The sequence below is a fragment of the Pelophylax lessonae genome (assembly GCF_965119305.1).
Source record: "Pelophylax lessonae genome assembly, chromosome: 8".
NCBI classification, from domain to species: Eukaryota; Metazoa; Chordata; class Amphibia; order Anura; family Ranidae; genus Pelophylax; species Pelophylax lessonae.
In genome coordinates this window covers 167,884,549-167,899,653 of record NC_138775.1, presented here as the reverse complement: position 1 = coordinate 167,899,653, position 15,105 = coordinate 167,884,549, and the positions used below count along the sequence as shown (strand labels likewise).

At 44.1% G+C, this 15,105-nt stretch overlaps 1 protein-coding gene across 4 annotated transcripts in view; it reads right to left on the bottom strand.

The window, feature by feature from the left end:
* Positions 1-482: 482 nt before the first annotated feature.
* DENND1B (DENN domain containing 1B) overlaps positions 483-15,105 on the bottom strand; it is a 383,468-nt gene continuing 368,845 nt past the window's right edge. For all 4 annotated transcript variants that reach the window (XM_082265591.1, XM_082265593.1, XM_082265592.1 and 1 more), the window contains 2 exons: positions 14,505-14,730; positions 483-937 (listed from right to left, as the gene is read on the bottom strand). In XM_082265591.1, the coding sequence (XP_082121717.1) occupies positions 563-937; positions 14,505-14,730 (601 nt within the window). In that variant the 3' untranslated portion in view covers positions 483-562. The remainder of the gene's footprint in view (positions 938-14,504; positions 14,731-15,105) is intronic.

Below are 15,105 nucleotides of genomic sequence, written 5' to 3'. Positions count from 1 at the left end.
CCATTAGTCAGTATACTGGGTTTGTCTTAGTATTGTAAAACAATGGTGGCACTGAGGGTCCAGTTATCACTTACACAAGGATTATGGGTGAACTTGACCCGTCTGCATTAGCACATTTAGGGTCTGAAAGGTTTCATTTGAATTAAGTGGAAAAGCCTTTAAAACACATCAAATGCTCAACAAATACTGAATATAACCATAGAATGGTTAGCTTGCAAAAAAAAACACAGCAGACTTTGACTGAAAACTTTAAATGATAGTTGCATCCATGTTCACAACCACCACCTGTTGGCCAAGTTTAGGTACATTGTTTTAAAAATTCTTCCTAGATATGTTAAAATACATAAATGAGAAAAAAAAAAAAAACTTAAATAAAGGAAAAGATGTAGAATCCTGCATGATATGGTTGGCAGAGATGCATGAAATTGCAGGACATTTAGTGATTCAGTAGTTAAATTGATTTTAATCGATTAAGTTTTCAGTTTTGCTGTTCTGCTAGCTTTTGGAATGCCTGAACCTCGAGTTGGAAGCAAGCAGACAGCACTGACATATGTAGGCATTATTAAGGTGGGTTCCTGTTTTGTACATCTTGCAGTTGGGTCTCCTTTTCCCATTGCACCTGTCCAGTCTGGCTCTTCTGTGGAAGCTCATCATAAGGGATACCAACAACGTATCCTTTTTCTACCTTCCGATGGCAAAAGAGAGAAGTAGGGCGTCCTTGTGTTTCAGGGTTGCCAACACCAGTAACAACAAATGTGGGGAATTCTGACCTGCGTCTGTCACAGTCTTTAAAAGATGCCTCTTCCCTGCTTTGCTGGCGGGGTGGCAAGAGATGTTTTCTGTAAAGGACACTATCATCTTGGCCATGTTTCCAGTTTTCTCTAGCGTCTGCACTCCGTGAGCTCAAGTTGTCCTCACTGGGGGTACCGGGTTTTTTCTAGTGGAGATATAAAAATACTGTATAAACAAACTTGTAAGCACAAAGTGGTGTCAATTTTATACCACCTAAATGTGAGACTCGTGATCAAAAATTTCTTGAGGATGAACTCTTTTTTTTGCTGCCTCTAGCAACCAGATTTTCTTTGCGATTACATATGCTTCCCATACTATTGCAGAAACATGAAAGAGACATGAATGAGAGCCTCGTTGCAGGACAAACAGAACTGTTGTTTTTAAAGGATTGTAAGAAGCTCCTAAAGACGTTGCAGAAGCTTTGCCATTTAAAAAAGAAGCAAATGAAGGAAACAGAGCAAATTCACCAGCCAGCCTTTTATTTACAGCTTCTCTCTTTTTCATACAAAACCCTAAAAGGAATCTGCTTAAAAATACTGTAAAACTATACAAACACCATCAACGTGTTAAATGAGGTAGTATCTTATACCAAAGAAAGAGGTTATGGTCTTATGCAGAGCCTGTGCAAAAGTCTTAGGCGGGTGTGAAAATAATACTTTTAGAAATAGAAGTGTTAATAGTTTATTTTTAACAATGAACAAAATAGAAAGTAAATGAACAGAAGAGAAATCCAAATCAAAGCAATATTTGGTGTGTCCACCCTTTACTTTCAAAACAGCAATTCTTTTAGGTACACTTGCACACAGCTTTTGAAGAAACTCGACAGGTAGTTGTTCCAAACATCTTGGAGAAATAACCACAGATCTTCTGGGGATGTAGACTGTCAAATCCTTCTGTCTCTTCATGTAATCCCAGACAGATTTGTTGATGCTGAGATCAGGTCTCTGTGGTGGCCAAACCATCACTTCCAGGACTGCTTGTTCTTCTTTACACCGAAGATAGTTCTTAACAGTATTGGGTACATGCTTGTCCTGCTCCATCCCTGATGATATGACATGAAGTATAATTATCTGCACGTACTTCTCAGCATTGAGGACACCATTGATCCTGACCAAATTTCAAACTCCATTTGCAGAAATGCAGCCTCACACTTCCAAGGAATCTCCACCATGATTTAATGTTGCCTGTAACCCTCTCCAGCCCTTTGCGAACAAACTGCCTCTTGCTACAGCCAAATACTTCAAATATTGACCCATTGGTCCGGAGCACCTGATGTCATTTTTCTGAAAGAACGTTTTTTTTTTTTTTTTTTTCATGCAAAGTTTTGCTTAGCCTTGCTTCCATGGCCTATGCACGATAACAGAGGAAAATGGCAGCAGGTGCTCTGGACTAAGGAGTCAAAATGTGTAATATTTGGCTGTAGCAGGAGGCAGTTTGTTCACTGAAGGGTTGGGGGAGCGGTACAATAAATGGATTTTTGTAAGATCTTACCGTAAAATCCTTTTCTCTTAAGCTCATTGACAGACGTAGTCTTCTTGATTCTCAAGAGCTGGGTTATGTTGTCTCCGCAGGAGTAGGACTAGGCAGAAAGACAAAACGTTCTGGCTCCACCTTAGGGGCAGTCCCTGAGGGTATATCCTCCCTCTCTCTGCTACAGGGAATCAGTTCTGTTCTAAAGCAGTAACAGAGAATTTAACCCAACCCAACTCAATGATAGAGGGGCGGGTACTACGTCTGTCAATGAGCTTAAGAGAAAAGGATTTTACGGTAAGATCTTACAAAAATCTGTTTTTCTCTATCGCTCATTGACAGACGTAGTCTTCTTGATTCTCAAGAGCTGGGACATCCAGAAGCAGTGCCACAAATGAGGGGTGGGATTGACAAAAATCAAAATCCAATCTAGAAGGCCCAACCGGTGCCAAACTAGAAGTTTTAAAGGCTCATTATAAACAAAGAATGAGACTCAAAGAAAAATTTCCAACGGAAAAAAACCCTCGAGGCAGACCACTGGTCTCCTCAAATGGCGGCCTGCAAAACCTTGCGGCCAAACACGGCATCAGATGATGCCATTACATCAACTTTATAATGTTTTGTAAAGGTATGCACCGACGACCAGGTAGCCGCCTTGCACACCTGGACCACTGACGCCTGATGGCGAAAGGCCCATGACGCACTAAGCGCCCGAGTGGAGTGCGCCTTAACAGGGAACGGGGGCTCCCGACCCTTAATAGAATAAGCCTGTACCACCGTCTGTCTGATCCATTTGGAAATGGTCGCGGCAGATGCAGGCAACCCCTTTTTGGGTCCATCTGGGATCACAAAAAGTGAATCCGTCTTGCGAAACGAGTCTGTCGTTTTTAAGTATACCCTGATCGCCCGGACCACATCCAAGGAGTGTAAAGCAAACTCCCGAGGATGACTGGGCTTAGGACATAGGGAAGGTAATACAATTTCTTCATTCAGATGAAATTCTGAAACCACTTTTGGTAGGAAGGATGGATTCGGACGAAGAACCACCTTATCTCTATGAACCACCAGATATGGGGAACGACAAGATAATGCGGCCAGTTCTGACACCCTGCGTGCAGAAGTAATAGCCACCAAGAAGGCCACCTTCTGGGACAACGTAGGTAGAGGAATCTCCCTAATATCTTCAAAGGGAGGTTTCTGAAGAACCGACAATACTAAATTAAGATCCCAGGGTGGTAACGGCGCGCGCACTGGCGGAGCCAGATGTCGCACCCCCTGGATGAAATTCCGCACCAAGGAATGAGTAGCCAAAGGCTTCTGAAAGAAGATAGCTAATGCTGAGACCTGACCCTTGATAGTACTCAAGGCCAGTTTCTGCTCAACCCCTTGTTGCAGAAAAGCTAATATTCGACTAACCGAATAAGACCGTGGACGGAACCCCAGAGGTTCACACCATGCAATGTAGGACTTCCATGTGCGATGATAAATCTTTCTGGAAGTCGCTTTCCTTGCTTCAACTAGAGTAGGAATAACTGAAGCTGACAAACCTTTGTCCTTCAGCACCTGGGTCTCAATAGCCAGGCCGTTAAAGCCAGCGATCGTAAAGCAGGATGGAAGATCGGTCCCTGAGACAGTAGGTCCTCCCTGAGAGGAAGTCTCCACGGGACGTCCGCCACCAGTCTGACCACGTCGGCGTACCAAGCTCGACGAGGCCAGTCCGGAGCTACCAGAATTACTGGAATTCCTTCCTCCTCTATCCTGCGAAGAAGTCTTGGCAGTAACCCGAGAGGAGGGAAGGCATACATTAGCTGGTATTGCCCCCACGGGGCGATCAGTGCGTCTGCGGTCTCTGCTAGAGGATCGCGGGAGCGAGCCACGAATCTCTGTACTTTCCTGTTGAATCGTGATGCCAACAGATCCACATCCGGGGTGCCCCACCGTAGGCACAACTGGTGGAAAACTTCTGGATGGAGGGACCATTCCCCCTGATCCAGAGTCTGACGGCTGAGATAATCTGAATGCCAATTCTCCACCCCCGGAATGAACACCGCAGAGATAGCTGGAACAAATCGTTCCGCCCAGCGAAGAATGCAAGCCACTACTTTGGCCGCTCGGACACTCTTGGTGCCCCCCTGGTGATTGACATAAGCCACGGCCGTGGCATTGTCCGACTGGATCCGAACCGGGCTGCCCTGGAGCTGCTCGGTCCAGTGAATCAGACAAAGTCTGATCGCTTTCAGTTCCAATACATTTATCGGCCACCTGGATTCTTCCAGGGACCAAAGTCCCTGGACAGATAACTGACCGAGAATTCTTCCCCATCCGGATAGACTGGCATCCGTGGTCACTATCGTCCAATATATTGGCAGAAATGACTTCCCCTGGCTGAGCATCGGAGACCGAAGCCACCAGACCAGAGACTCTCTGGTCTGTTTGCTCAATCGGATCTGATTGTCCAGGGATTCCGGATTCCGATTCCATCTGAGAAGAATCTCTTGCTGAAGAATTCGGGTATGGGACTGGGCAAATGGGACTGCTTCGAAGGAAGCCACCATCAACCCCAGAACCCTCATGCAAGTTCGAAGAGAAGACCAGCTGTTGGATAGTAACAACTGGACTGCTAATTGAATCTTCCGGAGTTTCCCTACCGGAAGAAAAACTCTTGTCCTGACTGTGTCTAGAATTAGACCCAGATATTCGAGCCTCTGGGTGGGAACCAGAAATGACTTTTGCTGGTTCACCAGCCACCCGAATTCCTGTAAAGAAATCATAGTAATTTCTATGTTTTGTAGCAAGGTCTGAGGAGACTCTGCATGAAGCAGAAGATCGTCTAGGTAACCAAGAATCGATATGCCTCTTTGGCGCAGTAGTGCCAACATTGGGGCCAACACCTTCGTGAAGACCCGAGGAGCCGTGGCGAGACCGAAAGGTAACGCCACAAACTGATAGTGGTTCTCTTCTACGGAAAAGCGTAGAAACCGCTGATGTCCTGCGAAAATGGGAATGTGAAGATATGCGTCCTTGATGTCTATGGACGCTAGGACATCCCCTGTATGCAGGAAGGCTGCTACTGTGCGAATGGACTCCATTCTGAATTTTCTTATGTTGACAAAAGAATTGAGTGCCCTTAAGTCCAGATTTGGACGCACTTTGCCCTCTTTCCTGGGTATTGTAAATAGGTTTGAATAAAACCCCTGAAAACGTTCTGTCCAAGGAACGTGGACTACCACTCCTTGTTGTAGTAAATCCGTGACTGCTCACCGCAGATCTTCTAAACGATCCGGGGATAGTCGAATATTGGAAGGGAAGAATCGCGCCGGTGGGAGAGATCGAAACTCGATCTTGTACCCTGACCTTATGACTTCGCAAACCCACTTGTCCGGGATTCTGGAAAGCCATGGATCCGGGAACCGGCGAAGACGTCCCCCCACCCCAGTTATGGGTGGGGGCGCACCTTCAGGCTTTGGACGATTTATCTTCAGGTCTGGAGGGGGCGGGCTTTTGCTTGCCCGACCAACGTCCCCTGAAGCCTCCTGAAGGAGCTTTGGAGGACTTGATTTTTTCACCCGCGGGACGAAAAAACCTCTTGTGAGCAGAAAAAGAAGGCCCTCGTTTTTGACGAGTTCCTTTACCTTTAACATTTTGCGGTAAAAAGGTGCTCTTCCCACCCGTGAGATCCTTAATGATCTCATCTAAGTTGGCTCCAAATAGACGCTCTCCTAAAAAGGGGATATTAGCCAATGCTTTTTTGGAACCTTGGTCGGCTAACCAACCTTTTAGCCACAGTGTACGCCTGAGAACCACCGCTGAGACAGATGCTCGCGCCAATAATGGAGTGGCGTCTAACGCCGCATCACACACAAACTGTAACCCCTGTATCATTTGTTCCAACAAATCTGATACCGCCTGAGGGACCTCTTCTAAGTCCCGGCGTAACCACTTGGTCCATTCAGTTACAGCCTGCGAAACCAGACCAATAGCAATTATTGGTCTGAAAGCTGATCCAATCAAGGTAAACATGGTGCGAGACATAGCTTCTATCTTGCGATCCACTGGATCTTTAAAAGACGGAGCGTCTTCTAGAGGAATAACCGTGGCTTTATTCAATCTAGCAATTGGTGAATCCACCACAGGTGGTTCTGTCCATTTCTTAATGAGGGTTTCCTCAAACGGATAACGCCTGTTAATGCGTTTAGAAATAGTAGAAGTGCGTTTTGGCAGACTCCATTTTTCTTTGATTGGATTGCCAAAACATTTGGGCAATGGAAAAACCTTCGCCACTTTGATGCGTTTTTTAGTCCCAAAAGGGATTTCAGTTTCAGCTATTTCTGACGGAATACCCTGTAATCTTAAGGTTTCTTGAACAGATACAATGAGTGCGTTTACCAACGCTTCCTCTTTGGCTATGGCTGATGCCGAAACATCCTCCTCACTGTCTGAAGAGACAGTACACGAGACACCAATCCCAGATGAAGTACCTGCAACTGCAGAAATAGGCTCAGAGTCTGAATCCGAGGTTTCAGATAATAAGGGGTTAGGCGGGGGTCGCTTTCTTGCGCCCTGTCCCTGACAAGCCACTTCCACCCGGGACACAAAAGTTTCCATAATAGCTGACAATGATTCAATCGTCAGTGGGGTGCTGGAGGATCCTGCAGACCCCTCGAGGGGATCCGGAGGAGATACATGAGTGGCAGGGTCCATGTTAATTCAGGACACCTTTGCCAGAAAACACAAAAAAAACTTTTTTTTTTTTTTTTATGTGTCTCCCCCTAGCGCAATAGCGCCCCTCAGAGTACCTGCTTCTCGATCCCCACAGAGAGAGAGAGGGACCCCCAAGGCTCACCAACCGATGCAGTGAAGTTTCCCACCAACTGCAGTCAGCGTCTGTCTTTTACAGACTGGAAGGAGCTGTTGCTTTTTCCCGGGTAGAAGGACGTGGCTCCGCCCCCTGCGTACGCCTTCCGGCGTTCCCAGCTCTCCACGAGGTAGCTGGGCTCATGAAACATGGCCGCCCCCATACAGGAGACATTAGACTCCAAAAACATGGCGGCCGGCGTGACCTGAGGACATACATGCACCTGGTCTACGGCAAAATGGCGGCGGACCGCCGAAATCGTTTTTCCCAGCACATCCACCTGCATCTCTGCTGAGTGGCGATTTATTGATCTACAGGAGATACACTACAAATAAGGTAGGATTATACCTCCTATGTCTGCTGTAATGCTACAGTCTGCTGGGTAGAGTGTTAGCTCTCAAACCAAGTCCACTTCCCACAAACACATACTGTATTTACAAGGGGGACTTTTAGTGTCAGATAAATACTGACCATGTATGGAGGGGCCCATAATTCATACTGCCTCATAACGAGGAAAGAAAAAAGGGAACGTTTACTCACCATACCGAACCGACAGGCACCCTCTCTTCACAATACCCTCTCCACCGGGGTGGGGGGTTGTGGACCACTCCGGACGCCTCGACTCTCTGGTTCCTGGCGTCCAAGCGAGACTTTTAACTCGCAAGGTCAGTCCCTCCACTGGGACTCCGTCGCGGCCGACCCAGCGCGGAGCTCTGGTCTGCACGCGCTCGTAGGCAGAAACCGGGGTGACCACTAGTGTCGCCCAGTCCGGCGTTCTTGCTTGAAGATCTCACAGGAAAAAAACACTGGAGAAAAACTACCTAAAAAATATTTTTTCTAAAGAAAAAATCTTGCCAGGACCAAAAAGATCCCAGCAAGGAACTTAGGTCCTTACTCCTGACTAGACAGAAAAAAACTGATTCCCTGTAGCAGAGAGAGGGAGGATATACCCTCAGGGACTGCCCCTAAGGTGGAGCCAGAACGTTTTGTCTTTCTGCCTAGTCCTACTCCTGCGGAGACAACATAACCCAGCTCTTGAGAATCAAGAAGACTACGTCTGTCAATGAGCGATAGAGAAAATGAGTGTCTGCAGGCAACAGTGAAGCATAGTGGAGGTTCCTTGCAAATTTAAGGCAACATTTCTGCAAATGCAGTTGGAGATTTGGTCAGGAATAATTGGTGTCCTCAATGCTGAGAAATACAGACAGATATTTATCTATCATGCTATACAATCAGAGAGGCGTGTGATTGGCCCCAAATTTATTCTGCAGCAGGACAACTGCCCCAAACATGCAGCCAATGTTTTCAAGAACTATCTCCAGTGTAAATTAGAACAAGGAGTCCTGGGAGTGATGGTTTGGCCCCTACAGAGCTCTGATCTCAGCATCATCAAGTCTGTCTGGGATTAGACGAAGAGACAGAAGGATTTGAGGCGGCCTACATCCACAGAAGATTTGTGGTTAGTTAGATGTTTGGAACAACATACCTGTTGAGTTCCTTCAAAAACTGTGTGCAAGTGTACCTAAAAGAATTGCTGTTTTGAAGGTAAAGGCTGGACACACCAAATATTGCTTCGATTTGATTTCTCTTCTGTTCATTTACTTTCTATTTTGTTCATTGTTAAAAATAAACTATTAACACTTCTATTTCTAAAAGTATTATTTTAAAAAAATAAAAAAGAAATTCCAGTATACAACAGGAAACGCAAACCAATCAATTTACACAAGTTGTTTTTTTTTTTCTTTTTTTTAATCAAAGATATGTAGCAGAAAACATTTTGGCCAAAATTTTTAAAGAAATTAGATTTTTAAATTTTTTTTTATTGGATATGTTTTGCAGCAAAAAGTAAAAAATATGTGTTTATATTGCAAAAAAAATAAATAAAAACTCAGTGGTGATTAAATACCAGCAAAATAAAATTTTGTCTGGGACATAGCGCAACTACAAGTCAATGTAGCGCAGTGCTAAACAGCAACAAAATGCCTGGTTATGAAGGGGGTAAAATCTTCCCGAGGTCAAATGGTTAACACTGCTTTAAGCTCAGTATAGTGGCTTCTATGAAAGATAAATAATGAACAATTTCCAACTCATACACTCAAAAACAATTAACATGTAAACAATTAACATGTCATGTCTTTCAGACTTGCAATTGCACTGGGGAGATAATATTATTACTGCACTTGATTTCTGTCAGCAACGATCATATAACCAAAGGCCTAGGCCTCTGGTCAAGTAGCAACCAATGGAGAAAGCTTGGAGCACCATTTGTGCTAGAAAATGTATCATGGTTCTTCCGTAACTATTAATCCAACCTAGAAAAACCATGGTCATAAATTTTGGTTACCATTTGAGTATAAATGTATTTTGCAACCTTTGTTTTATCAAGGGGAAGGCAAAAGCTACAAGGAGAAACCATGAGACAGTACAGATAAATATAGGAAAAAATTCCAACTGGAGAAATCCCAGCACAACGTAAAAAAAAAAAAAAAAAGAGCCTGAACTTCATTCCAGAGGGATATTATTTGAATACATAAATGTATGTCATAAAAAGCTTTGCTTTTATATTTTTATTTTGGATTCTGGCAATATAATACGCTCCCCATGTTGTCAGAATGTATCCCTGTGGGTATGTATTCTCTGCACATAAATAGCAATTATTCTGAAATGATTTTTAAGAACATTGTTTACTGTAAGCAAGTTTAGACTCATTCTACAAAAGTTCATACTTCAGCAATCCAACACACAAATACTTTATTTGCTAATTAGTTAGTATCGCACTTTACTTTTTGATTTAAATCACATCCAGCCTTGATGCAATTTGTGTACTGAAATTTTTGGTACCATGTTTTCACTTCTATTCATCTATTATCATTGTAGGAATCTTACAACCTTGACAACTGAATTCAAATGCAGACTATTGATAAGTTATCATCAGAAAATATCACACAAATATTCACAACAAAATCTAATGCACGGAGGACTGGCTGGGCATGCTGGGAATATGTAGGAATGAATGAGGGGGGAGCTATGGGTTGCCTACCTTTGGTATAGATTTTTTCGTCCATACTCATTGATTCAGACTGGGCTGGCTGACATCACAATCCAAAGATTGAATGCAGAAAGAAACATCAATGCAACATTGATAATCAGAAAGAGTGAGAAGGAAAAAAACTCTGGAAATAACTAACTGAACACATAACATGTTTTTGTTTGTTTTGTAGCTTGTAACTATCCCAAAAGCTCTAACTGTATAGTATATAGTGTATAGTATTGTAATATTAGGTGATGGAGATGTCACACTCTCCACTAGAACAGTGATTTAGGATAGTGACAAGGGGTTGTTTCCTTTCTGCAGGAAGGCAATTACTTGTTTTTTTACTGATCTTCTTACTTTACCCTGAGAGTTTACCCATTAATATTAATTAGGGAGTGGGCAGTTAATCAATACCGAGGTGTAAATACAAAAAGCATCATTTTGCATACATGTGCAATGACAACTACATGGAATCGTGTAACTGAGCATGATAGTCCACAGTCCAGGCTTAATTGAAATGAATCACCCTTTACATCATGGGCCTTGGGACTATACAATTACTCCTAGTAGACACGTTAACTACTGGAGACCAGTCATAGAGAAAAAGTATGTTGAAAAGCATATATTTTCTTGTGCAGAAACCCCCATCGATCTGGTAACTTGCAGCATTTGTCTGATGCTTCTACCACCCGTTTACAAACAAACCAGAGCAAGCGGGTAAACTCATTTATCCAAGCGGTACCTAATGCAGTATGATGGGAAGTTAAAATCTGGCCAATAAAATCGTACAGTGGTTGCCTACCACTGATGATGGAAGCGTGTACTGTCCACAGGGTGGATTTGATTTAAATCAAGTCGATTTAAATCACTAGTGAAAAGGCTTGATTTAAATCAACTCAATTAAATTATAATTTTTTATAATTTTTTTTTTTTTTAAGAGCAACTGTCATCTCTGTCCATCAGCGGCTCCTCCTCTGACCCGCTATTGACTCACTGACAGTCCCATTCACTTTAATGGGATGGCTAGTGATGCGGCAGTGACACAACAAGGTGAGGGACGTGGTGGCAGCAGGTGAGTGGATCCCTGTTAACAGGTGCTGCCATGAAGGATCTGAAATGGCAGGTGCTCTTTAAATGTGAGGACGTATTCTTGCTGGTAGCTATAATCATTAATATTTGCAAACAAAAATGGGATTTTTGTACTTACCGAAAAATCAATTTCTCTGAGTTCATCAATGAACACAGCGCTCCAAAAGCCATAACTACTGGGTTATATTGCCACCTCCAGGAGTAGGACTAGGCAGAACAAAAAAACACCTGGCTACGCCCATGGGCCGTCCTCAGCTTGGTATATAACCCCCCTCTCTGCTCTAGGAAATCAGTTTAGTAGCAAGCAGTATTAGAAGTTTCAGAATTCCATAGAGGGGTGGGTACTGTGTCCATCGAACTCAGAGAAATGGATTTTACAGTAAGTACGAAAATCCCATTTTCTCTTTCATCGACAAACACAGCGCCCCATAAATCATAACTACTGGGACACCCAAAAGCAGTGCCAAAAAGGAAAAATGAGGGGTGAGGAAAATAACCCATGGCTAAACATAAGTGCCCTTAATCAGGACACAGGAGCCCCGTCTGAAAATATAAAAGTTTAAAGAAAAACACCCCTCAAGAGGGAACAGCCCCTCTTAAATACCATTCATTACAGGAAAACCTGTCAAAAATAATGCACATAAGGAAACACCTTTGGAGTACGAGGCGACTTATGCATACCAAACGTCACAGCCACGTCCATGGCTACATCAGCCGCATCCTCCATTTTTAAAGTCTCACGCTCTGCAGTGATAAGTTCTTCTACCAGGGCTTTTTCATTTGCTGCTGCGACCATGCAGGAATCATCCTCACTATCAGATGGATCTGGGGGTGTGATATTAAAGCCCCCTGGACGGGCCACATCCACGACGGCATCAGGCTCAGAATCAGATGAGACCGACTGAGCAGGGGAAGGTAGGGGGGGCACTTTCCCTTTGGGCCTTTGCCCAAACGCCACTTCCACCTGGGACACTAAGGACTGCAGGACTGCCGTCGATGCAACCATGGGAAGTTGGGGTTCTGAGGGACCTGCCACCTCCATGAGGGAGTCAGTGGGGGAGATGTGACCCTGAGGCTCCATGAGGAAAGGAAGGCCTTGCAGTACAAAAACAATCTTTTGGCACCATTAAAGAATCCCCTCAGGGTACCTTTCAGCAGAGATAACAGGGACCCCCAAGGACTCACCCTACCGACCAGATGAGCACTGAGAATTTTGAGCCCAGCATCATCATGGATGCCATCCCTGTTAATTTGTGCTGGGCACAGGAAGAGGAAACTGAGGAGGAAGAGGAGGAGCTTCGGCATCCCCACGAGGCTTCGGTCATCTCCAGCTAAAGGAAAATGGCCCCTGTAACATTATCGGGCTACACGAACATGGCCGCCTACCGGAGACCAGCCAGACTAAGGGAAAATAACCCCCGTGACATCATCGGACTACACAAACATGGTCGCCAACCTGGAGACCATCCAGACTAAGGGAAAATGGCCAGCATCAGCTACAAACGCTGAAACATGCTGCCAGGATCTTCCCTGCGCCCTCTGCAGCGCTGCACCCTCTGCAAGGGGACCCCCCATAGGACACACGTTAAGAGAGACTCTGCTGCGCACTCTGCACCGGTCTCTGCACTGAGACCCCCCTGCACTATAACCACACTGCAAACAGTAGGACATGCACCTAGGGATCTCCTACACTGGGACCCCTCCAGAATACCAAGGCAGGACACACACTATCCCAGGATCCTTCTATCGGGTGTTCAACCCAATAGAACACCTTTGGAATTAATTCGAGCAGAGACTGCAATCCAGGCCTCTCATCCAAAATGTGTGCCTGACTTAAAAAATGCGCTTCTGGAGAATGGTCAAACATGCACATAGACACACTCCTGAATCTTGTAAACAGCCTTCCCAGGAGAGTTGAAGCTGTTATAGCTGCAAAGAGTGGGCCAACTCAATATTAAACCCTATGGACTAAGACTGGGATGCTAGTAAAGTTGATGTGTGTATAAAGGCAGGCGTCCCAATACTTTTGACAATATAGTGTATGTGGTACAGGAATTTAGAGGAAATATGCCTCATTTGGACACAGACCATAATAAAATGCTGACAGAGATTCTAACCCTTTCATTCTCTATACAAAATAAAAATGTTGGCTTAACTTTAATTTGGCTTTAGCTAGTCAACTTCTTAGGAAAGCTTTGAGAGAAAGTATTTACAGTATCTCACAAAAGTGAGTACACCCCTCACAATTTTGTAAATATTTTATATATCTTTTCATGTGACAATACTGAAGAAATGACACTTTGCTACAATGTGAAGTAGTGAATGTACAGGACGTATAACAGTGTAAATTTGCTGTCCCCTCAAAATAACTCAACACACAGCCCTTAATGTCTAAACCGCTGGCAACAAAAGTGAGTACACCCTTAAGTGAAAATGTCCAAATTGGGCCCAAAAAGCCTTTTTCCCACCCCAGTGTCATGTGACGCGTTAGTGTTACAAGTTCTCAGGTGTTAATGGGGAGCAGGTGTGTTTAAGCTGGTGTTATCGCTCTCACTCTCTCATACTGGTCACTGGAAGTTCAACATGGCAACTCATGGCAAAAAAACTCTGAGGATCTGAAAAAAAAAAATTTGCTCTACATAAAGATGGACTAGACTATAAAAATATTGCAAAGACCCTGAAATTGAGCTGCAGCATGGTGACCAAGACCATACAGCGGTTAAACAGGACAGGTTCCACTCAGAACAGCCCTCGCCATGGTCGACCAAAGCAGTTGAGTGCACGTGCTCAGCATCGTATCCAGAGGTTGTCTTTGGGAAATAGACGTATGAATGCTGCCAGAGCTTGAAGGGGTAAGGGGTCAGCCTGTCAGTGCTCAGACCATACACCGCACACTGCATAAAATTGGTGTGCATTGCTGTTGTCCCAGAAGGAAGCCTCTACTAAAGATGATGCACAAGAAAGGCCGCAAACAGTTTGCTGAAGACAAGCAGACTAAGGACATGGATTACTGGAACCATGTCCTGTGGTCTGATGAGACCAAGATAAACTTATTTGGTTCAGATGGTGTTAAGCGTGTGTGGCGGCAACCAGGTGAGGACTACAAAGACAAGTGTGTCTTGCCTACAGTCAAGCATTGTAGCAAAGTGTCATTTCTTCAGTGCTGTCACATGAAAAGATATATTAAAAAATTTACAAAAATGTGAGGGGTGTACTACCTTTTGTGAAATACTGAATAGTGGCAAGATATCTTAGAAAACATACCATAACTTTGTAGTCTAAATCCTCAACAGAGCGAAAAAAGTCCAGACTTTTGGCAGCTGTGAGCCGGGCTCCACCAGGGTCAGAACTGTGGGTACTTAACGAGTCCAGAATTTCTCCCAGGAGATCCATCTCTCCCCCTGGACGTGAGGAAAGGCTCACATCATCACATGACGCGTCACTGTCATACAAATATCCAGACGCTTCTTCACTGTCTTCCGATGACAATCTGGGGAGGCATATACAATGACTGACAAATACAGGACAGAGCTCATGTACTGTACAACAATTAACTAAAGAAGTAAACAATCTGAAACGTTAAAAGCAACACTAAACTCTAGAAAAATAAAATTCTAAGCAAGTTTGTATTTGTTACCTAAATAAAGTACCTTCCTTTTGCTCTCAGTCTCCTTTAAATCTCAAAATTCCTTCTTTTTTTTGCTACTGTGATCCAACTTCTTGTTAGAGGGAGGTTATGCTTGTTCTCCATGGCCCAACAGTATGTAAGAAGAAAGCCACCCTATCTTACTCACTCCTGAGATAGGAAATATGGGATATGCAGTGTGCATTAAGCATTGCCATGACCACAGCCAATATGCACTGC